Source organism: Aythya marila (assembly GCF_965140915.1).
Source record: "Aythya marila genome assembly, chromosome: 2".
Taxonomy (NCBI): Eukaryota; Metazoa; Chordata; class Aves; order Anseriformes; family Anatidae; genus Aythya; species Aythya marila.
This window is the reverse complement of record NC_139043.1, coordinates 36,470,293-36,496,066: the sequence shown is the minus strand read 5'-3', so window position 1 is coordinate 36,496,066 and position 25,774 is coordinate 36,470,293. Positions and strand designations below refer to the sequence as shown.

The following is a 25,774-nucleotide window of genomic DNA, read 5'->3' as shown; positions in this document are numbered from 1 at the left end:
TGAACAGTGAATATTCACTAAGTCCATGAAGAGTTTGGGTTTGCACTGTTTCTTTTTTCCCTCACTTTTCCTGTTGAGGACTACCGCCGAAACAGTGCTTTAGATAAAAAAACTCCTATACTAGGGAAGTAAATACATCAATGGTAAGTCAAACACTGAATTAGATGAATTTGAAACTCTGAGTATACTGGATAACCTTAAGATTTTGCACATTTCTGTAGTTCATCTCACAGTTTTCAGCATCATAATTCAGCATTGCAAGGCAAGGAGGAACTACCTTTGTACACAATGCTTTAAAAAGATCAAACCCTTCCAGGAACACAAGTGTAGCTGGCTGGCCAATGCTGTGAAACCAAACTCAAGTGCTGCTTTCCAGTGAAGTGCCACCATAATCACTGAGATCAACTGCAGCATTTGCATTAAGAGTTTCCAGAGTTAAACTGTGGGAATTGGTACCCTGGAGTTGTCAGTGGAAGTCCTCTGACAATGTAATTTGTTTGTCCTGATGGCCTGACAAACTCAGAACATGTTGACATTCAAGAAACATTAGTAGTTTTTTTTTGTTTGTTTGTTTGTTTTAACAAAATAAAACAAAAAACCTGTTTGCTCAGAGTTGTTGGAAGGGCACAGGAAAAGGATTATTTGTTAGCTTAGGAAGAGAAAGAACCAGCAGGGGTAGAACAGGAAGGAAAAGTCATGCCATTCTCTATAGGTCTCCTAAAAATAAGCAAAGTGTTGGTCACACACACAGCCCAAGACATGCTGATACAATGCAGGTAAATGTGTGAAAACTGTCAACTTTACCTAAACAACAAAGTGGCTGCTCCACTCAGTTTATAGTAATATCAAATCTATTTGGTTTGGCCCTCAGGGAACCAGACTTTTGACTGATTTGGTTAAAATATCTCAGCAGTCACATAAATAGGTCTGGTCAAAGCCTGTTGCATCACTTGCATTTATTTTTTACTGTTAATATTTAGCAATGGAAGAAAGATACAGATCTGTGCTCTATACACTTGCCATCTCCAACAATATGATCTCAGCTCAGAGAGCAGCAGGAATTTGCACAGCAGTGAGCATGGCTGACGTCCAGGTGTCGGAAGCATGGCTTACTTGCTCCACTGTGCATTTTTTGTTGTTCTCTCTCTCTCCTTTTTTTTTTTTTTAATAGGAAAGGCAAATATGATGAGTGCAAAGAATAGTGGCAAAGTCAGATTTCAGGTCTGCATGTTTTGGTTTGGTTTGTATTTTTTTTCCCCTGGTCTCTCCCTATTTTTTAAACACCCGACTTAGCCCTGATATCAGCCTAGCAGATAACAAGTCCTTAGAATGTCTCCCACATAAAATTTGATGAGAAATGTAGAGTTTAAGCATAATAATTCAGATGTGTATCTTTTAGACCAACACAGAAATCTGTCTTTATCTCTCTCTCTATAGCAACAAATCAACCGTCTGAATCAACAACATCACACATCGTATAAATCTGGCCCAGATTGTGTGGGATATGCAACAAAGGTAATCTATGTCTTAAGAGAAGAAAATGCAGCAGTATATATATGCAAGACACTTTGCATTTGGCAGACACATACAACCAGCTGTTTGTTCTTTAACTTGTGGCTGTACATCTATCGGGACACCCCCCACCCCCCAACACCCCTGTAACTTTGCTTAGCTCCCGGTCTTATTTCCACTGTAAATTTAACCCTAAGCCATGGATAAGCATAGTGTTTGGGGTTTAGAGTTAAGTGTCATTTAGTATCATTTCTGACATCTCCATACATTATAATGAGCTTCTTTTTCACAGGGGACTCAAGGTCTGATTTTAATTTGTGGTAGGGTTATGGTCACAATAAATGTCTATTTCAGATATTCATGAGAAGTCTCTAATGCAAATGGAAATAGAAAGTGGCTGTTTTCTTGTATTTTCAAAGCCACGTATGTAAAACATCCAGTACAGATCTGTTCCACATGGAAACCCGTTATCGATCCACCATTGCGCCCTGACTACTGCCCTGGCAGCAGGAACCACCGTGCTGAACAGTCTCAGCAGGTTTTATAGCTTGCATAATAAAAGAGCAGGTTATGAAATCATTAGCACCTCAGCTGAGGCTGCCACAGGGATGCCCCTCTGTGTTCATTGTGAAACACTTCTTTGGCAGCTGCACCCTAGAAGGATACTTGAATATTGTTGCTTCAGTAGCACCTCACAGAGTGGGAAGTAAATCAGTTTTTTCATGTTCTCAACTTATGTGATGGGGGTGGAAGTTCCTTTGGTCCACCTCTAGGCTAATTCTTCCCATTTACACATGCTTAATTCTAGGTTTGAAGACCTCTAGAAAGCCCAGACATCTATAATCATACTCCTAGCCCTATGCACCCTGTGATGCCAAGGACCTGGGCCATGCCTAGGGAGGCTGGGAGAGACTTCAGCTTTGTCAAGCATCTTGTGTTCCAGTTCCCTTTGTCCTGTGGGCAGCCACTGCTAGCATTGCTTCTGAGCAGCCCAGACATGGCCGAGGGCTGCCCTCCCCCTGGCTGGAGTCCTGGTACAGGGTACAACGCACAGCCTGCTGGCACTTTCTCCTCCATAAATGCAAGCTCAGGTGAAACTGTCATTTTAAGCAGCTGAAGCTAAACTAGTCTGCCTCTCCATGGGAGAATTCAGATCACCCAACAGAAAGAAACAAAATCCACTGCCTGGTCACTGAGCATAAAATCTATGCCCCTTTGGATGTTTGTTATTACAACCTTGGGACCCTTCCTGCAAGGTTCAGACATATTTGTTAACCTTGCCCTTGCAAATGAGCAAGGTAGTACAATTGTGACCTGGGTCAAGGACAACCAGTGGCTCTAACTATCTAGCTGGAGTTACACTCAGTCAAGTCAGACAGGGCTGTCAAGTAAACAATGAGTATGTGCATCCAGGAAAAGGGAAAGTCATGCAACTTGTATGACAGCATCAGCACCAGGCGAGGAGAGGGAACTTGTTGGAGGCAATGGAATCCTACTGACTTGAGCAACCCAAGAATATGGTCCACTGCTATTTACAAAATTGAACTAAATCAGTTTTACCAACTGCATAAGCTAGAGCATCCAAAGAAAGAACAAGTCAATCAGATTCATGACCATTAAATAAAGCTAGCTTATGTTGCCATCTTCCAGAATCAATGCACTGGGTCATGATTTAAGTAATTGAGACGTTGGAGTTTTTTAAAGCAGTGTAAGTAAATAGCAAAGCTTGATGTGATATAAAAAGCACCACAACAGAAACAAGAACTTAATGTAGTAATGAAAATCACTTACCCTTAATCATCCCTGAGACAGTGTTTTTACAACACTATTTGATTTATTCAACTAGCAAACATGCCTCCTTTGACTTTTCTAATAACAGGGCATCTTAGACATGCTTGTTGGGATTTGAGTTGTGTTTTATTTTTTTTTAATCATCATCCCAAGTGCATTATTTAAAAGTCTTTGATGCCTTTTCTGTAAATGGATTCACTAAGCAATAAATCATATTTATTTGCAAAGGAGACAAAAAAAAAAAATCCCAAGCAACCCAAAACATTACTAGAAAAGTTTACAGAAATTAGAGGTTTGGTCACAGGTGTGTAACCAATGTTGCACATTCCTAGAGTACACAATTGCTTAAAGACTCACTGAAGCCTACATTCATTGCTGCTGACAAGCAGGCTACTTAGTGCAAGAGAGTATATGAAACGTAGTTCACTGCATGATTTATGATTGTGCCCTTACATTAAATAGGAAGGACTGAAAACTACCTGTACTCTGCTGAGCAGCTCCACGCTTCCTCTTGCATGGAAGGGCCTCAGCTTTTAGAAAAGCTGGACAATTTCTCAAGTGAGTACGCTCTTGTGACACTGAGGCTAGCCAGACCACAAACTATTTTATTATGTTGTGCAAAAACCTATGTGCAAAAAAACCCCTCTTTAATTAAGATAGAGCAACCAGTACTGTGGTTGTAATTACCTTGGACTGCTTTACCCACGGGCATAATGAAATAAAATTGGACCCTCTATATTTTTGTTTTTAAACTAAGTAAACCCAAATTAATTTATTCAACTCAAACCAGACAGGTTTCTCTTTAAAAGGAAGGCATATATGGTTGGAGGGGCTGGTGCAGGAGGCAGAGTGACATGCAATGATGACTGTGAACTGCAAACTGCTGGCAAAACATTTGGCTTGCCGTTGGTCCGTGGCCAGTATTTTCCTTTGTTAATGAATCCCACATCTTTTCTAAGTTAAGCATTTTTTCTTCTCCCCCCTCATTTTATTTGAAACATATTTTAGATATTTTTGTTTTTATGACGTCGTGGAACATGATACAGCCCCCTCCTAACCCCGAATATGGGAAAATCAATTAAAATTTTGACATTAGGGGCTATGATATAAACATATGGTTCAACTACTCAAACTTCTTTTTTTTTTTTTTTTTTTTTTTTTAAGCAACATATCAAGGATCAGTGCAAGGAGAAATAAGCACATGAGAACACCACATTACTGGAAAAAAATGATAGCAATTCAAAGTGTATCACAGCCAGAAACATGCTACTCATGAAACAAGAAAACCACTACAAATTTGACAAGTTTTGACAGATTTCCTCTTAGACTTAGGGTTACATATTTTTCAGTTGTGTTCTTTTCCAAGGAAAATGTCCATTAAAAAAAATCCACCCTGAATGCTGTGTTTGATATTTAATACATTTCATCTCTCTCACCCATAAGGACCTTCATTTTATGACTTAAAGAATGCAACCTTAAAATTGGGTTTTATGGGCTTTTTTATTAACTGCTGACCCTTCCCTGATGAAAAATAGAAGAAAAAATAATTGAGAATTTTCCCACCAGAACAGAAACATGATTTTCAAATGTGATGAACGTTTTGGGCATCCAGTCATACCTGCCCTACTGACCACCAGTCCTTCAGACTATGTTTCAATGAAACCACTTCCAACTCCCTTTGGTATTTCAAATCATCAAAAACTCAGACAGACAAAATCATAAGTCACCAAAACTCCAGGGAATACTGGCACCAAACAGAAGATTTAACTCTTTAGGTCACTATGCACAAGGTTTCTGCTGCAGCAAAAAGAAGCTCTTTCCCAGAGGTCCTGCATGATTACCGTCAGCTTAAAGCAGAGAGTTATTTTTAACCTGTCACTGGCAAGAAAACAAGTTTTTTCAGTCATCTTCTGTGGACATCTAGTCTCCAATCCCGCAAGCAGTTAGCTACATGAATTTACATGCCCTCCTTTAATATTCTTGAATCTTACAAACCTTGCAACATTTCTTCAACCATCGTAACTCAGTCCTACCGACAGAAAAGACGACAAAGTACAGCACAGTATAGCATTGCTGGCTCTACAGCCCCACACTGGATGAGGACAAAGATCTGATGGAAAAAAATAATTTGCAAAGCCTTTTCTGCACTAACCTCCTTACTTTTGCTAGCATGTATGGTGCTGTGCTTGCGTTAGAAATAACAAAAAGATTTTCTACAGGCTGCTGGTGTCAACTCAAAGTTATATTAGAACAGAGACATCAGTTATCTGTAGAGTACGTGCAAATGAAACATACTCTATCATTATGAATTCACTTGCATTGTAAAAATGTGATTTACAAAGCAAAGCTCAAAAGATATAGTAGGATTTTTCTTTTTCTCTGTCAAATGCAAAATTTGCCAAATACAGCACTTTCAGAATAACCAAAATCATTAAATTCACTACAAAAATACTACTTAGTAAATCTTATACATGGAGAGGAATTTATATTTGGAAAATCAAGGGTTTAAAACGTTTCTCAATGTTCCATTTTGAAGTGAAGGAAATTTTGAAAATTCTCTAAATCATTTCATACAGTTAATGTTTTTGTTAAGCTGAATTATTTTTCCTCTATTTTATTTGAAAAAAAAAAAGTAAATACAAAATTAAGTCATTTTGAGTTAAACTAAATTATAATTTTTAATTTCCATCACTAAGTTAACAACTTCATTATTGACAGAGAGCTAACTACCATTACAGTTCACCTGCCACAAGCACACCCAAGACACAAAAGAACACTTAAATCAATTCTCCTCCATTTCCTGTTCTACAAAAAACAAGCTAATATTCTTTTTTTTTTGTTGTCTTCTCCCCCAGATTTTTCTAAATGATTCAAACAGCTAGTGAAAAACATGAACATCAATACTTATGCATTAATCAAAACGTATCTAATGTGATATTTTCAAAACTATCTTACTTAAAGACTGAGTAGGTTCCTCAATAAATTAACTGAGCAGGAATTTAATTTTCAGTGAATAGGGGAAATAGTATATTCTAAAGGAAAGTATGGGACTTTCTGTTTTGCTTTCCGCAGCGATTAGCTCCTCCAGCCAGGAAGTTTTTAACCACACATCCAGACTGACCAATTTGCTCTCGGTCCGACAGCCTCACTCCGACAGCGGTACAAAACCATCTTTGACATTTACTTTAAACGAGCAAAGCTTGCCCCAATCACAGGAAAAAAAAGGATGCAAACAAGGTGAATGCCTGGAAGTAAAACATTGGACAGAGGTGTACTGGGAGCCAGGCTGCATGCTGTAGGGCTGCACATTTTGGATTTTCATAAATATGAACAATATCTTTCTCTAAGCCTTTTAGCTCAAGATTAATAGGAGGTTGAGGCAGCATGACTGCACAGGCTTGTCAGCAAACACTCATGTCCAGTGACTGTTCCTCAGTCTTTACATTATATTCCATAATAAATAATTAATTTTGCAATAATAAAGTAACGGAGCGTTCAGGAGGGCAAGACATGATTTTACTGTGGTATTAGTGACAGAATATTGGATAGTCATTAGTTAATGGATAAATATGAACAGAGGATAAGGTATACAGGGAGTTCACTGCAAAAAGGCACTAATGTGCCATTATTTTTAAAGTGGGAACAGCTTTTGCTAGCTAAGTTCCTGTAAAACATACCTTTGAGCTTACAGTGATTTTAGCAAATGCATCCCCCACATAGACATGGACAAAGCTCAAAAGGTTGAAAAATTATCCTTGTCTCTTCGTTTTGCAAAACATGCTGAAAAATACCACAAGGGCCCGGAGTTTCGTTTGCTGTGTTTTAGGTGCCCTATTTTTGTGAGAAAAAATAAAATATAATAAAGGTACTTTAAACAGCTGATTGGTTTGAAAGTACCTTAAAGATTTTTTTTTTTTTTTCTGATAGTATTTTAGATTTTGTTTTTGCAAATCTTGACTACAAACAGAAAATACAGATGCCTAGTGAAATAAAGAACAATTTCCATTTGCAAACTGGAAAGATATGCCACGTCCACAGTTACAGCACTCCTGTTGGGTGCATATACTCTGAAATTCTCAAAAAAAGGTGGACACAAGCAAGCACAAGCAGGATTATTTTCCTGTCTCACCATTTGCTTTTATTTCCTAATTTCACACCAAAATCCTTCCCATTTCCCCACCCCGTACAGATAATCGGTTCTGCCATCTCTGCCTAGCACAGGATCAGAGAAGGGTTACAGTCAAAAGGAATCTCTGAACATCTCCTTGTCCAATCTTCTGCTCAAAGCAGAGCTAACTGCAATATTGCAGCAGATTGCCTGGAGCCTTCTCTAGTCAAATTTTGAAAACCTTCAGCCATGGAGATTGCACCAGCTCTCTGCAGCCTGCTGCTGTGCTTTGCCACAATCCTCTCGTGGGTGCCTTTCCTTTCCTAGGTCCTATGGGAACTACTCTTGCTAAGACTTGTGTCTGTTATCTTTTGTGTTTATGCTGCAAGGTCAGGAAGACCCTGTCCCTTCTGTACCTACTCTGTAAGTAGCTGAAGGTTGCACTTAGATCCTGCTTTATCTGTCTCTTCCCCATGCTAAGCAATGATCTCCCAATGCTCTCTTCCTTCAGCCTAGGGAAGATGTCAGTAACATCATCTGTCCTCCACACAACTCTCCAGCCTACCTCTGCTGCAGTGCCACAAGCCCTTGCAGGCTCACTCAGGGGCATGTGCACCATTTGGGGGTACCCACCTGCTTGGAGCTATTCAACTGTCAAAGCAGACTTCATTTCAAACTAACAAGATTTTGGCTGAGTGCAGTGTTTTTATTCTCACCACAACTGAGATCTTCCTAATCCTCTGGGGATTGCTTGGGCCAACTTAAATATCTGACCCTGAGCCAATCAGTTAATTATTATATCTAATGTTTGTCCTATTTGAAAATTACTGTGCACGAGAGACACATGCCAATGCAGATGTGTCGCTGATATCCAGCATCCATGCGCATGGAGCTGTGTGGGGAAGCAGCAAACTCAACTCAATCAGATTTTCACTCAAAAAAAGTCCCCTTATCAGAGCATTGTTTCCTTAAGTCAAGTCTCCCTGAGATAAAGAACTGTCATTTAAGGGGAGAAAAGGAGACACTAGATAGTGCTGTTGCTGGCTGTGCTATCAGTCAGGAGCTTGTCCCCGGGCACAAGGTGAACAGTTTGAGATTGAAGTTTAAAACTCTAGAATGTAACACATGCAACTGACAGAATAGTATTGCTTATTTTATCATTGTTACTCTTCACACTTCCCGGGCATTTACCCATAGAGACATGAAAAAATAATTATAATTAATAAATAAATAAATAAATCAGAAGTAATAGAAATATTTAGAAGAGACCTTGGCAACCAAGCAGAAAATAAAATGTACAAAGCTTAATCTTCTTTCAGTGTACAGCAAGTGAGAATCTGAACGGTACTTTTTTTCAAGATCTTTTTAAAGCGAAATATATATTTTTTTCAGCAATAACAATTCCCAATTAGCAAAGAGAGAAAATTTTCCCCTGAAACAATTGTTATTTGTCAAAAGCCCAAATTTAAACAATGTTGAACTTAAATGGAAACATTTCAATCAACCACATTTCACTTTTCTAAATAGATCTTTATTAATCCATGCTTTTCCAACTCTTCCCTCCCCCCCCCCCTAATATTAATTTATTTTCTAATTATAATTTTATAACTGGTGCTGGTAAGGTTCTGAATCTTTCCTTAAGTATTCTGCAGTACTTTCATAGGGCACTACAAAGTCTTGTCAAGATAGTAATCTGAACTAGAAAATGAAAAAATTAATTACTAAAAGGGAATTTGCTGCATAATCTCTTTGTTCATTCAATATGTTACAACATCTACTGATTTGCAGTAGATGTATCAGATTTTGCTCTGAATTGAGGAAGTTTCATTCTACACAAAATTAACAAGTAAAACCCAAACAAAACACTTACTGATTAAAAAAAAAAAAAAAAAAAAAAAAAAAAAAAAAAAGAAGCCCCCCCTTTAGCTGCTTAAATATTTGCCTAAGACCTGATTTCTCATTCTGCATAAACTTAAAGTGGAAGGTAGAGTTGAAGGGTGTTAATACAGTTTCAATTTCAAAAAGAATATACGTATATCACTGCATTAAGGCACTCAACTCGGAATCTTATTCATGTGATAAATTGTTTCTAATAGGATTGCTTAGGAATAACGGAAATCAATTTTACTTTCCATCCTCAAATACAGTTGTGTGAGTGTGTGTTTATATATGCATATACACAGATCCACATACACAGAGATTTCTGTACTAATCTGTGCTTTGTGCAACACATGACTGTTTCATACAAATGGCCACAGGAGATATCTGTCAACACAGGATTCCAGTGGCAAGGAATCTGTTTGTTCAGTCAATCTGTAAACTGAACCTTAATTTAGTCCTCTATTTTGATTTTTCAGTCAATCTTATTTTGATGTGAATTTAAAAAGAAACTCGCCTATAAAAACTATGCCAGAAAACTAAATAGCTTTCAGAGAAATGAGAAATCCTGCAGTGACATTACAAGAGAATTATGGTTCACGTCCTAAGCTGCAGTGAAAGAAAGTTCACTTAGATCTGGAAACTGAATGACAACAAAGAAAAGAGTACTGGAACTTTTTTTTTTTTTTTTTTTTTTTTTTTTTTTTTAAATATGATACTGAGTGCGCTCAAACTGAGGTCAAGAGAGGATCTGGTCCAGTAAGTTTTTTCTGTTCTGGTTTATAAGACTTAGTTTGGAAAAAACTACCTCATGTTAAAACTGACATATAAAATTACTGGTGCTGATAGGCTTTTCCAGTGTGGTAAAATATTCTACCAGTATTATTTTTGACAGGCCTTATGATAATTAGTTGACATTTAGAGAAAATGTAATGAACTTTTATTATTATTATTTTGCTACTGCTAGTGGGCAAGGATTTATTGATCTGTAGAAAGCAGTGCCCCTGTGAACCAAATTGGTCTGTATTCTTTATGGTCATGTTGCAGCTCAAGAGCTGTAGATACCTGTAATAAAACCCTCCACCTTGTTATTTATATGAGCACATCTTGTATTCTTACTAATAAAGTGCTTTAATATGTTTGACTTAATGTTTGAGTAATGGCTGCAATTTTAAAACGATCCTGTGATGCCCTTGAATGAAGGATAATATGCTAAAATAAAGACCACCACACACATACAGCTTGTGTTGATCTGAGAGACTACAATTCTCACGCTTGACTAGTAAGTTTACCAAGTCAATGGCTGGTTTTATTATATCATGCAGAAATCTTCTGATAAATTGGAATTTAGATGTTTCCAGTAGAGTTAATCATTTTAACATAGAAACCTCATGCTACAAGGAAATATCAGGACATTAAATACAGAATGGAGGCAGGCATGGAATACACAATGTTCTGTTAAGTAAATGATACTTTCCTGGCTGTTTCAGAATCCAAAAGCCCTAAAGAGCAAAATGTGTGTCACTGGAGCTGAAAAGCAATTAATGCTATTTGACTATTGAGGCCATAAAAATGTGTATGAAGGAAGCGGAGGTACAAGACAGCAAGCACCATAACACAGAAATTCCACACCACATTTAAAAAACACTTGAACACCCACATAAGGAAGAAGTCACCCCTTAAAAAGGATCCAAGATTAATCAGTCCCTGGGATCACTGTGGCAGAAAAGGCAGTTTTTCAGCAGGGTAAAGCTAGAGACATTGAAAAGTAGGTGGGTGCTCGAAGGAGTGAAAAAAGTATAGTTTTAAAGACTTAATCCAGAGCCTGTCAAAGCAGCACTCCCATTCACTGCAATAAACTTTGGATCAGGCTCAAAATCCAAACGTCGTCCTCCCTCACTAGAATTGGCTGGTCACATCGGAAACCGCTTGGGCAAGGCACCCCACCCATAAACAGAGCACTTGGGGAGAAAATGGTAGTAAGCAACAAATAATTTGTCTCTTTGCCAAGAGTAGGGGTTGTGTCTCCTCCTTGTTCACCCTCTGAGACAATAAAATGAAGGCTATAGTAAGGTAATATCTCTGAGGCAATCTGAGAAGGAATGCCACATGAATAAGAACCAAGAGGATAAGGATTCCTTCAATTTTGTGTTGCAAGTGGAAGAACTGAGTAAGCAAAGGGGTACAGAAAGTCATTAGCAGATGGATGCAGTGTTTCCAACAGCTCCTTTCTTTGGGATTGTACAAATAGGAAGAGAAATAGAAAGGAAACAAAAACGTGAGTGTGGAAACAGAGTTCCACTAAGGGAATTGCCACATCAGCTAGGTGGAAGACAAAGATACACAAGTCCATTTGCAGGAGAAAGAGAGCATAAACACAGTTAAGTGGATATTAATGAACACTAAACAAGGATGGCAAGCCTGCTCTGAACTTACAAATCACATCCGCATTAATACCAAATGAGTTCATTAAGATTAACATTATTATGATGAGTATCAAAGGGATTAAAAGAGATTATGGCAAATAAGAGAGTCAGATAGGAATGAGATGTAATTACCTTCATATCTGCTTTATCTATAGCTGCAGAGAAAGACCCAGCATTCACTTCATACTGGAGGAACCTAACTCACATTTTGATCTGAAGTGTAATTTTCAGCAAAGCTGATCTCAACAGTTTGGGCTGAACGTGGCCCGGGCATGTGCAGGACGAACAAAGGACGGGTGGGAAGGAGAACAGAGAGAGACAGGGAAGGGCAGGCCAGGCCCGTTCCTGCCCCAGCACCCTCAGCGGAGCACAGGACAGCTCGGTCTTCATGCCATGAGGCCAGCACTGCCAGGGCCACTACCTCTCCCCAGAAAATGTCCTGCTCTGACCTAAACACTCACCACACCACCACACCTGGCAAAGAGCAGGTCCTGGTGCACGTTTTTAAACCAGAGCTGGCAGCTGCATGAAATTCCCTTTGGAGGCACAAAGCTTGGAAGAAGGCCCACTGTGGGGCAAGGGGGTGGCACACCTAACTCAACTCCAAGCAAGGCAGCATATAAAGCACACAGACCTTATGACTGGACTGCACCAGGGGAAGGCTGTCCGCCACTCCTTATGATTCCTGTTGAACACGTATGATATACAGTGAAAACGCCCAGCAATACCTTTGATGGTGACATGTTTTCTTCAGTACCCTGTGTTTGAAAATTTCACTGCTTCACAAATATCAGCTAAGCCTTCCTAAACTATTTAAGGGAAATAGTCCCACTGCACAGCCAGGAAAATTGAAGAGCACAGGGACAGAGGAATCACAGTCAGTGAACTGAATACATCCTCTAACTTTTACCTCATGCTTTTGTACAGCAACTACAGAGTCAATTCCTTTGTGCATGCAGAGACCAGCTAAGGAGCACCAAATTACTGCTTAAAATCACACAGCTTATAGAGAGGATAGTCTGCCAATGCACACATTAAACGACGCAGGCGGAAATGTTACTTGGGATCATGGTGGGGAAAGTTTACTGGGACTTTTCCAGCCGGGCCCTGCTTTGAGCAAAATGCCTTTCTTCAGAGGCTGACCACGCGTGGTCAGCCTCCAGTGCAAACATCGCTTACAGACATTGGTGCATTTGGCCTCTGGTTTGTTTGACAGGTTACATGTGCTTCTGGATATATCTTCTGATGCTCATTTACTGAGTGCTGTTAACATTTCTCTTGGCTACTGTTTAAAAATTATGTCCCTGAAGATATCATCCTTCAATAAGAAAATCCTCAGTCGGAGCTGTTGACCTCTGAACACAGCACTGTAAGTCCACAGGCGTACCTACATCTTGGCTCAAAGGTGGTGCAAGACAGGCAGCTAGCATATATGAAAGCGTATATAGAAGAATATGAAACGGGCAACAACTGTATATATATTTATATATATATATTTCTCCAAGATGAATGTGCATTTCAAAAACACCTGTCAGAGCTGCCTGGTTCTCTTCAGGACAGTTATACCTCATTAATTCTATGCTTTGTTGCTTTAATAGACACAGGAGAATTTTATATATATATATATATATATATATATATATATATACACACATGCATATGTATGCATACAGCATTTGCAACTGCAACTTTTTGAAAGAAGTCTTTAAATCTGTTCTTTCTTCAGTACTGTGTTGAAATCAGTTAAGTAGCAGAAGTGAATTGTAAGTTAGAGATGCAATGCGCTTTTGGAAGGGAAGAAGGACTTAACTCTTTACACCCTCTACCTAACTTCACAAAGCGCGAATCAGACAGGTGGAGAAAATGTAGCTGCTTTGTGAAGGTCATGAGCTCAAGGCAGGGTCATCAGTCAGTCCAAACTGTCTGAAGCACCCAGATGTTCTCCTCTGCTGCCCTCCCAGCCAGGTGAAACATGAATACCATGAGAACCAGACAAGGTAGTCTCAGATCCCCTGTGAAATGCAACCTGATGCCCACAGGCCATGCTGCACAGCATATTTTGTGCGCATCTTGATAAGAGAAGTAGAAAAGATGTATTTCTGTGTATCCAGAGACGGAGCATGACAAGGCCTGTCATCTTTTGCCCGACCTACCCTAGGAAAACACTGACAGGCTTTTCCTGCACAAAGTCTCCCACCAGAAAAGGCAGGAAGGGAAAGAGTGAAGACCAGTCCACCTCACCATCGGAAAGCAGGCAAAGGGAAGAATCTACACTGCTTTACTCTGATGGTTCATGGAGCTGCACTTCCTAACATTTCTAGGAGAAAATATGAGTCAGAAATCCTACGGGAACTCCTGCAGCAACGCAGCTCCCTCCACAACCCACACATCCTCAGCAGAGCACTGCGCAATCTAACCCATATGGTATATCTGCACTGAAACGTGGGCCAGAGCCGGGTGCGGCCTTACGTTCGGCTCTCGAATGATAAAAGTTTGGCAGATGAGCAATTGTTTGTGCTTGAGCAGTTGACTGAGGAGCCTGGAAATCAGGGCATTTAGGAAAACCTGTGAGTAATGTGCAGGGCGCTAACAGCTAGACACAAGGTGGTTTGCAGAGGGAAGGGAGGGCAGGGGCTGGGCAGGGGCTCTTGTCCTGGTCAGACTGAGATGGTGAGGTTTTGTGATCCCAGCAGAACAACACTTTAGGATACTTTGCTTACTCTAGGACCAACACAGTTTTTAAAAAATAAAAATAAAAATAATAATAAAAAAAAAAATCACCAAACCCTCAGGAGCATGATTAAGACTATCTTTAGTTACTCAAGCAAGTCTTTGGTCCTCTGCTGATCCAGTGGACACCAATACTGCACTTTGCTCTGTGACAGAAATTCCCTGAAGGGGGCACTTCCGAGACCAGAATCTTATAAGCAGACAGCTCTTGACACAGAAACCTGATTCAGACAGAATGGGTGTCCTGAGGACACCAACAGCCACCTGGCATCTCCCATTCATCCCACATCTAAACACAAGCACCATCCGAGAGGGGTGTCAGTGTTACACTCCACATTGCCCACTCTAATGCTAATGTACTCACAGTGAGCTTGGAGAGGAGGCAACTTTTTCCCTCCCCCAAACCCAGAGGCTGTTAGAAATGTGGAAAAGGAGGCTTAAAAGTCTGTAGGGAGACAGAAAGATTTAATAAGACAAGCACCGTGCTCTGTCCTACAAAGGAAACCCCTGTGTGCATATGTCCCAACTCCCAGGTACTTCTGGAGGGCAGCCTCATTACAACCTGATCTGCCATACGGGATCGGGACCTCAGCGGTCCCGGACATGGTGAGAAAGCAGCCCATCAAACAAGCTGTGAGCCCGGGGTGAGCTAACGAGCAGAAGGCTGCTGACAAGTGTTAGAGCTGGGGCTCCTCGGGATGAGCTCTACAAATCGCCTCCTTTCATGTTGTATTTTCTACAGTGAACCCCCGGCAGTGGGAACTTTTACTCACACTGTTAGGCAGAGACTGAACTGCTCTCTTCATGCAGTTTCAAATTCGCCAGCTACGCTCGGAGAACCACCCCTTTTTCTCTTTGCCTTTCTCTCTTCTTTCTGCTTTCTCTGGGATTTTTGTGAAAGAGACACCCAGTTTCAAACCATTTAAAAAATATCAAAAAACCCTGCTGGAAAATAATTTGCAGCTGTGATAATATCACATTTTTAAAAATACCGTAATATAGTTTTACTTTTAATAATAAAAGATAAAAAAGGGGAGTCTGTGAATAATTAGAGAGTGCAGTCTGAAGCCAGTTACAGTCACTGCAATTGATAATAAACTTAAACCCCCTTGACAGCAGGTAAATGCTTTGCAACCCTGACCCCCTTCCTCTCACATTACTTAACAACCCTGCAGTTCCAGCATTACATCACCATCGAAGCGATTGGTTCCTGCATTTTAACTCTCTCCCTGTCTCCTCCGATTAGGAGCGACACAATGATGGGGGGGGGGGGGAAAGGAGGGAAAAAAAAAAAAAAAAAAAAAAAAAAAACTTCTCTCAAGTTTGCTGTGCTCCTTGTTTGGGTTTGGTTTGGTTTAAGAATCAGCTTCTGCTGCTAACGGTCGAGTTTACACGCACCAGAAAACAAACTCTGTCGAAGTGGAAGAGAGTGGGAAAGGGGGACGAGGAGGAGGGAGGAGAAGAGATGGAGGAAGGCGACGGGGGGAAAAAAGTATATAGGAATCAGAAAAGGAAAAGAAAATTAAAAACAAACCTCATGGACATCACTGAGCCTGAATTCCCTGCTGAGGTGCAGAACATGAGAGCCCTGGAATGAGTGTATGTAGAACTTGAGCCAAAGCTTAACTAGCCCGAGTGAGTCATATCCTTCCCATTTGATTCCTGTCCAAATGATGATGTAATGCGCTGGCCCTCTCCCTCGCTCGCTCCCGCTCGCTGCACTACCTCCCTCCTCCCCTTTTCTCCTTTTTAGCTCAGTGCTGGTGAAGTCACCATTTAAATCTGGCAGAGCTGAAGCAAAAACTTCAATGTAACCAAAACAGCCCCAGGCCAAGTTCCAGACGTACTGAGACTTGGTGGTGCAATTGCCATTGGAAACGAGTAAACAGAGAAAGAAACAGTGCCGCCTCTGAACGGCCTGCGCAGCTGCCTGCAGGATCACAGGAAAGCCCAGGGACTGGGCTGACATGATTGACGGGGGCTGATCAGAAGATACTACACACAAACGCACCCGCGCTCGAATGCCCACATGTTCCGGGCTTCTAGGAGATCCAGCGATTGGGAAAGGCAGAGATGCGGCAGAGAAGCTCCGAGGTGTACGCAGTGTGTTTGTTTGGGTCTGGGGAGAATGAACAGCACTGATTTCACAGGTTATGCCACTGCGCTGAGCTTTCTCCCCCTTAACCACACAGAACTGGCATACGCATGGCTGGAATCGAGCCCTGTGTTTTTAAATGAGAACTGTGGGGTTCTTTCTTGGTGCGTCTGCAAACTTACAGGTGCAAGGCGCTTTCTTTCTCTGCTGTTTCAGAAGTAGCAGAAAAGCCCCAAGCCATACAGCGCTGTAAGCTTATGAACCAACACGCTGCGGTGCTGCTATTGTTTACCCTGCTTTTAAAACAATTCCTCTCTGGTGTTTATTTCACAAGTCTGACAATCATGAGTTTTCTTTAGGGGTAGAGAATGTTTCTAAGTAGAACCAGTGAAAATTTTTTCAAAACAGAAGCTTTTCAGGTGCACAAACATCAGCTATCCTGGTGCGGACCGCACTAAAGCATATCACAGATCATAAGTCCTGCTAACGTTAAAAGCTGCCGTAACTGTGGCTGAAATACCTCACGTGTCCTCCCCCAAAGAAGCTTTTTTGCATTGTTCATTACCTACAATTAACTGTAGTCAACACAGTAGAAAACAATCGCTCCACAAAAGAATGCAAAGCCTAAGCAATAACAATAATTCATGAAAATATCTCAATACACATATACATACTGATAAGTATTTCAGTTTGCATTACCAAACTGTGGAGAATTAAGCATTAATGGTACCTGAAACACTGGAAAGGTATTTAAAAGTGACTCCTTTCTTCAAGAATTTCAGATTCAGAATTTCAGCAGATTTTACAAAGTCACCTCACGCAGTGTCACACGGTGAAATTCATCTTTTGGATAGTCAATGAATACATCTAATCTCCAAATTCAGGAAAAAAAAAAGAAAAAAAAGAAAAGAAAGAAAAAAGAAAAAAAAAGGAAAACATATAAAACAATGCATTTTCTATTCTTTTCTTCCTTATAAAGATGTGAGTTTACAGAAAAGTAATTTCTATTGCCTATCAGCATTTCACCGACAAGTTTTTGGAGAGGGATTCGTTAATTGATCACAGCAGTGATTTTAATGCTCCTTACACAGCAAAGCAACAGAGATTATTGTAAAGTAGCAAAGTTTTCTCCCCAGGATGCTCTGACAATTGTAAATTGTCTTTAGAATGTATTTCTGTGGATCAACACAGTTAGCTTCAGTAATGTTTCAATCTTGAATTCAAGTAGGCTCAGTACTGAATTCAAACGATTTTTCTTTAAGGTATGCATGATTTTCAAAGATAGATCGAGGAGGAGAAAAACGAAGGGTTTATCCTATTTGATTAAAAAAACAGCAGATCTCCACAGCAGACTGACCTGCTGGATGACATCCTCAATTGATATTGATGCTGCAGCCATTCAGAGTGACACCTTTATCAAGCAAGGCAGCTCTGAATTAGAGGTGATCGGCCATAATTATTACTGGCGCCACTGAAGCCTGTGGCTTGACAGCATCAGATGTGGTTGTTATAAAGTTTGGTCCATTGTGTCAATGGCCCGTATAACTCATTTATGTCTGAATTACCAGCTATTGATTTTTTGTCTTCTGTAATGTAATAAAATAAAAGTTAGATCATTCGTAAAGCTTTCTTTTAATTCTAGCTTTGCTGATAGTTCCTTTTTAAGCTCAGCCCACTTCTCCCTCTCCATTAAAGAAAAAAAAAAGTGACTTCCTACCCTTTTTCTGGGCATGTCTAAGAGATCAACTTCCCTCTCATCTTCTTTTTATTTTGTCTTCTTACATTTACACTGCTGGAGTACACAGCTTCAGCTCACTGTTCACCCTCCATTTATGCCATAAGCATTGCTATAAAGTTTTTCATCAGCCCAGGACAGATCCCTGGCTCAGAACAGCTTGAAACTGATGGGAAATGTGGCTACAGCCTACGCACAAACATAGATCACATCACCCACCTCTGGAAGGAAGGAAGCTGCCACCACAGAGAAAAACTATTGCCCTGAAAAATTGAGGTTATCCTGGGGCTGCTTGTCCATATACATCCACTCCTGCAGCCCTTGTTAATGAACTGGCCTCTTCCACTCCTCTGAAAGACCCACATATCCACCACCCTGCTGTACTGAGAGAAAAATGCAACCCAAAAGACGGTTCAGGAGCTGTATGGTAGTTCACTGTCCTCCTGAGGCTTCAAGAACTTGCCTGGCAAGTGTTCCCTTCCCAAAAGAAAACTTTGTTTACCATTATGAAGAGCAGAGCCATTGTCCTTCTGTGAGCATCTCAATCAAAATATTAGAGGAGTGAATGTATTTGTAATGAATTTAGTTATTATTAGTTACATTTACATAGACACAACCACAAAAGAATTTAAGTGCCTTGAAAACAGACTTTGTGTTATAGAACATATTTTTGGGAATTGGAGGATTTTCTGAAATGAAGGAGAAAGATCAAAGCAGCCCGAAATGCCCATCATTTTTAAACAACATATTTACACCAAAGCCCCATTTCAAGAAGTAAACTGCTTTATAGCAGAGCCCATGCTCCAAAGGAGTTAAATTTTTGTTCGTGCTTGCTGGTGGGAATACAAGAGGTTCTTTCCAGGCAGGTATTTCCAAGGCCTATTGATTTTTCTTCCCTCTAACAGGAAGCACTGTTTTCCCATTTTCCTTCCTGTGACAGACCAGTTAATGATAAAGAATGTCCTGTGCTCAGAGGAAATTCCACTTGCATGCAAGAGCTCCCTCTTTATCTGTTTACTTGTCTGTCCTTTCTTTCTCCCCCCCTCTCCACCCCCCATCCTTAAATTTCCATGCTCAGCCACACTCAAGAATAGGGCTGTTGTGATGGGAGTTGTGGGATGTTTTAATTCTAATGGGAGCCTTCTTCAAAGTAGCGCCCTGGCCAGCACAGTTATGACTCCAGCTTAGCTGTCTCGTTCAGGAATGCTTGCAACACCCTCCCTGCAGCATGTTTCATCCTTAGGGAAAGGGTGGTGGGGCACACCACAGATGTTTGGTGTAACAGAAACTCCACAAAATCACTGCTCCTGCTGAAAGTTTCCAGTCCAATCAAACAGAAAGCTCTGATGTTCGAGAGCCCAAATGTCAGAGCACACTGGGATTATCTCACAAGTGTATTGCAGCAAGGAACTGGGTGTACTGCAGCTGAGGTTGCTGGTAGACAAATCATCAGTTCTGCCTGCACATTAGGTGAGTGTGTCGCATGCAGCCGTTGGGACTGACCTGTGTCTATTTCGATCAGTGGCCCAAAGCACCGGATAAGATGCTGCCTGTGGATGAAAGCACTGTTGCCTGATTAGTTTTTTCTCCACTACTTGGCTCTTAAAGAGGCTTGATTAAGAAAATATTCTGCAATAATGGTCCTACACTCAGGAAAGTCTCATTTTCATTCAGACATTATTTTTCATTTCTAACCCAAGAGCCTTACAGTCCCTGTGGAATTAAAGAGGCCAGATAATTTCAGGGTTAAATAAGCTTTAATGACTATCACATGTATGGAACCTTAAACCTCGTATTAAAAATTATTTTTTTAAAGTGGCATCTCTTCCTTTTTTAATTTAAAATAACCATCCAGGTGGTTTCCTAAGGATTTCTTTGCAAATTGCTTCCAGTGAACCTTTTCAGTTACAGACCACTGCAAACCCATGTGGTGTTATTCAGTTTTCAGTTCAACTTGGGTGTCCCGTGTTCCTGCAGTGGACAGAGGGACCATCTGTACAAGTGCCTGCATGGGGAGGCTGTGGGACCTGACCATACTAGCTGTCACAAGTAAGGACATAAGAACGTGTAGATCCACCAAGTTCATCAGAACTAAAGTATGCCAGTACTAACAGTGCATTTTTCCAGTTATTAATGAGAGAGTGGAACACAAGTTCCCAAGTCATTTGGGTGCTTCGGATAAAACTACTCAGATCCAAGTGCTCAGCATTGAGCTCTAGCAGAGGTAGAGCAGGTTTTTCCATGAGCTCTCCAAATTGTTATGAAATAGAATATATAGAAATGTCCTTTGTGAGAACTGCCCCAGATTTCTTGTACATGAACTCTATATGAAACTGCGTTGAGCTAAGTATAAATGATTTCTGGAACAAAAATCTCCTCTCAGTCATACGCCCAAAATGTGCTGCTAAGTTAGAATGGCACTATCAAAAATATCAAGGGAAAAAGAACTCAATATTTTTGATAGATATTTTTTGATAGGGAAAAAGAACTTGCAGAAGTTTGGGTCAAAAAGTTTTGGAGATGGGTGCTCTGCAACAAACCATACAGATGTGCAATGGGCATGATGGCAGTGAGATTTCCCCACATTGTTACAATGAATCTTGAAAATAAATAAATAAATAAATAAAAACCACTTCAGGAATGATCTCATGACAAGACACCTTCTCAGCTGATGCTCCAAAGCAGGTTAATGCCCCTTGCAATCACATTTTTTGTGCTGGGGACACTAAACCACTAGGAAATGGAATGAAGCATTGCCTACTTACTATACCCTCGCCAAATAGCTGTGGGCCAGCAGTGAGCGGCTGACCTGGAAGTGAAGAGCTCTATACCCAATTACATATCACTGAGTCATCCAGTCTGAGGAGCCAGCTATTTTATTACAGCTGTAAACCACAAATACTGAAGACAAATAATGCAGCAATTTATGCAAAATAATAAATAATGCTTTACATTTCTACAGAACCTTTTGCCCTGAAAGATCCCAATGCACCTCTAGGGCTAGCCATAAAAAGCAACACAATGCAATCACCCTTGACATGGGCGATGGCAGCCTGCCAGCCAACTGCACAGGAGTGCAGAGGAGAGATGTTGACTAAGGACAAAAGTAAACAGCTGCAATTATTTTTAAAATGCTGTGTAATCTTTAATGTTCATCCATAACGATCAGGAGATTCCCTTCCCTCATTGTGACTCTGATTACTCTAATGGATAATTAGCACAGGCTTGTTTAAGGCTGGAGCCACCTCTATTTTTAGTGTTGCATGAAGAAGCTTTGCCATTCAGTTGTATACCCTAAATATTTTGATCCCGCATCCCAGATATCTTACACTTCAATGTGAAAGTCCGTAAGTTTTATCTTGGACCCAGCTTAAAACTTGCATTACATATACTTGCATATTGACTCTTATAACAGGACAGAGGGTCTGGTTTTGATGTTCTTTCTCCATTGTGTTTCTAACAGACAGAAAAGTAGGCTGAAATTGCAAAATCTGGATTAAAAGAACAAACTCATATGCTGAAATGAAATATGTGCTGTGGAGCACAGTATGGTAAGCACTGAATAATGGTACACAAACTCTAAAACAAATTTTAGTCTTCTCTTAAATTGTCAACATCATGCAGTTTTGTTAGCCCTCATCTTTATTTTTTCCAGCACAATAAGAATAATTAATAGTCAAATGAAACTTTTAAAAAATAAGCAAAGCTCTGGGACTCAGCTCCATGTGGAAGAGAAGATTTCTGGAACTCGGATCACACTCAATACAGCAGCATCAATTCACAGTGCTATTTGATAAACGCACACACGCGGTCACTTGCTTTTAAAGATGTGTCCACATTTGTTAGTAATCCAGCTAGTAATATTTCCTCCATGAAAATTAAATGAAATAAAACATTTGCTGGATAAATTAGCTTTAGCTTTGAAACTCCATGAAGGAGCACAGGTAGCCAAGCAATTCTATGGGTCCCAGCTCATCCTCAGGCACACAATTTACACCATTAAATCACTAGCAGGATGATGAGAATTCATTACCCAATTGGTACCATTTTAACTTGGCTCTATCCAAAGGTCTGAATTTAATCAACATCCAACACCTTGACACTGAAACTACAGCCTCTTTTATTATAGATTAGAATTTTTCTATGTTTCTTACAAAACAATGGAGGCTACAGCAAGGAGACTGAGATGTAGCCACAACTCATGGCCAGCATGTGATTCCCTGATTTGCAGACTCCCATACAAATACAACATAATGTTTATAGTGTAACAAGTCAGCCATAAGAATTAGAACTCTGTTGTTAATGACATAAAGCTATTACTTTATTTGATATATTATTTTAAAATTGAAAACAAACAAACAAACAAAAAAACTACTGTTTTTTTTTTTTTTCTTGTTTGTTTTGTGATGGGAGTTCAACAGGAAATCCTAGGTCGATTTCCTTCAGAGTAACTTCTCCAGCCACAGACTCATTATCTGAGAGATCCTTTCTGAAACCAAGTGAGGTCCATCTGTACTCACTTATGTTTTTAGGATTTACATACTATGTTTAGTCCTCCAATGCTTTTCTTCTGGAAAAGAATGACTATCTATTATCTCTAAACATACTCAAAACAAACAGACCTCTCACACACTCATTCAGATCTTTCAGGACTCTAAGAGGAAAATATCTGCCTTTTACTGACATTAAAGCCATAGTTACACCATCAGTTTTGCTGTGATGATAAACGAAAGAGAAAATATTTCTAACTTCACTTCCACATTCTGTGGTGCAGGATACTGCATTACTTTCAAGACTAGTTTCTAAGAATTGAAATGCACAGCTTTTCTAATCTGACATCAAATGCAGAATCAAATCCACCTAGAAAACATTCATGTGCTTGAAAATACATTGCAGTAAGAACATATTCTACACGAATTGTGCCTGCTGGATTTACACTTGGCAGCAGTCATTTTCTGGGACACCCTCTAACGTGTAGAGCCTGCTCCTTCCACTATGCAAAACCAAAGGGTTCATGCTTGTCCTCACTGACTATAGCCCATGTCAATGAGGCACTTCTGTGAATTCTTTACTGAAAAATACCACTGCCATGCTAGCATCCCTGCTGACTTTTCACATAAGGGTAGAAGACAAACTTTTTGTTGAAAAATGAACAACAGTAAGCTCAATTTTAAAAAATCCCAACAAAATAGATTTTAATATATTTAAATGAGAAAAAAAAAAAAAAAAAGGATTTATTATGGAAACAGGATAAACAAATTAAAACAATGATGACTAACTCATCTGAGAACCTGCAGAGTTCACTTTATAGCCCAAGATTCCCTCTAACCTGAGTGGAAACAACTGTGAATTCCGCTGAATAGCTTTAATGCAAAAGAAGCAGCACCTGGATCAGTTTCCCAACTTGACTGGGATGTTACTTGCATTCTTTATGTTTCAAACCCTGGGATTTTACCATTTCTCTCCTTTCTCCCCCAAACTTTCCCTTTGTTTCTTCCTTCCATTCAAAGTGAATTTAGTTTCTAGGATTTTGAAGTTTTCTACTGTTTTTGTCCTCCATGTTCATGATTCTGTGTGTTAATTATTCTGCACAGAGATGCAAATCTGAATTCAGCTTGAAACCACTTCAGGGCTTATATATTGTTGTAATTGCTTCATAACTGGAACATATGTCTCACCACCCTGCACGTCAATAGTTGCAACATCTTTTTTTTTCTGGCTTTTACCAATACAATTTTACCTCTTTCATATTTGTCCAGATTGCTGCTGCAAAGACCTTTTTGCTAACCCTTTGCCTTGAACATGCCAGCTGTCTCAATGTCCCTTAATTAACTCAATCTCTCCTCCTGAGAAGCTACTTTCATTTTCATGACCTGTGGTAACCATCCTCCCCACACCTTCCCTAACCTGTTTTCATTAATATTAAAAGTCAGCTCCATATCAGTCCACCACGCCATCCTAATGCCTCTCAGTGCTTCTGGATAGCCAGACACCTTCCTGACGCATCATTATTTAAGAGTGCTTGCACCTTGAAATCAAGCAGACCACTGCAGAAGCTTGCTGTCAGCCTGTGACCACTTACCACTATTCTCAAGCCTTCCTTCTACGTTGCCGTATTGGGCTGATGAACTGCTGCCGCTTCTAGAAATTTTTATTAGTCCCCCCAGGCACAGTCTTGCATTTTTTAATATTGAATTTCATTCCATCGCCATTAGTTCAGTACTCAAAGCTCATCCAGGTTTTTTCTTGTTGGATTTTTTTTCCCTCCTTTTTTGTATGATATCCAGGTCCTTCTCTGTATTGCCAATGTCTCCAAACCCTGCGTCACCAGCAGTACTTGTTATACTTACATTACAGTCATTAAAGAAAATGTGAAACAAAATCAGGTCTGTACTGCACACCACATAGTTCCAAACAGAACCTCCTCCAAACTAATGCCTTCCTCTTCAAACCATCCTGGTTCTTTCCCCTTCAGCAAACCCCATTTTTACACAAGCTATATGAAGCATACCTGCCCTGTTTCCTAGAGAAGATTCTCCCACATTAGCTGTGGTTCTTGAGCAGCCCACAGCTGTCAACAGCTTTTACTGAATGCACATTTGTCAGCATGAGTAACAATGCAGGACAAAGAGTTTGCCTCTGTTTATCAATTCATCCTTTACTTCAAGAGCAGCCATGCCTGAAATTTCTCTTAGCTGACACAATGGGATAAGCAACCTTTCGGAAAGGTTTTAAGAGGAGAAATGTATTAATTACAATGTAAATAAGTAGCATGAATACTACCAAAGTGTTTAAGTCACATTTCAGATGTCTTCTGACTCTCACTGCTGCATCAGAGGAATTTTACATCCGTGCCCCAAAGAACCGAGAAGCCCTCTGTGTCATGCTATCCTGTGCTTACCACACTCATTACTGGGAAGTATCATTATGCAGAACTTTTGGCATTCCTAAAAGAGATTTCAGGAATGCCACAGCAAAAATGGATGGTTTGTTTACTTGATTAATGCCACGATCTATGATTACAAATCTGTCTACTGTAGCTTTCACAGGAAATTATTTCAAGAACTTCACTTCTGGGTGTTGCTTAACATCCAGTACCGACTCCACTATAAACTCACACACATGATTTATCTGGTGGCCAGCATGTGTGGGAGGAAAGATCTAGGAGTCTGACAAGACTCTTTACTCCCTGTAACTTTCAGGCCATCACATGTAGAAATCTAGACTGTTTCGCTCCTAAGCCTGTTTGTAAATTCTCAGCCAATGCAAACTATTAATATTGAGCTAAGTGAGTGCAAAATGAAAGTGATTAGGCACATACTTTAAAAAAAAAAATTATACGCACATGTTTTACTAGCTCTAAATGTTAAACCAGCCGATTACATCATACCAACACAGTAAAAATGACTCCAATGTAACCAAGGGAACTGTTTTTGCTAAATAACAACTGAGTCCCTTCATTTAATCTGAATTCACACAAGATGCAAGTTTAGCTTAAT

General features: G+C 40.0%; 1 protein-coding gene across 5 annotated transcripts in view; it reads right to left on the bottom strand.

Moving 5' to 3' along the window:
• CREB5 (cAMP responsive element binding protein 5) overlaps positions 1 to 25,774 on the bottom strand; it is a gene marked incomplete at its 5' end in the record, with an annotated part of 257,184 nt that overhangs the window by 83,224 nt on the left and 148,186 nt on the right. The window contains one exon of one of the 5 annotated variants that reach the window (XM_082752546.1): positions 15,980 to 16,026. The exons of the other annotated variants lie outside the window; for them this stretch is intronic. Within the exon in view, the coding sequence (XP_082608672.1) occupies positions 15,980 to 16,026 (47 nt within the window). Of the gene's footprint in view, positions 1 to 15,979; positions 16,027 to 25,774 lie in introns of those variants that run through there. 5 annotated transcript variants of the gene reach the window in all.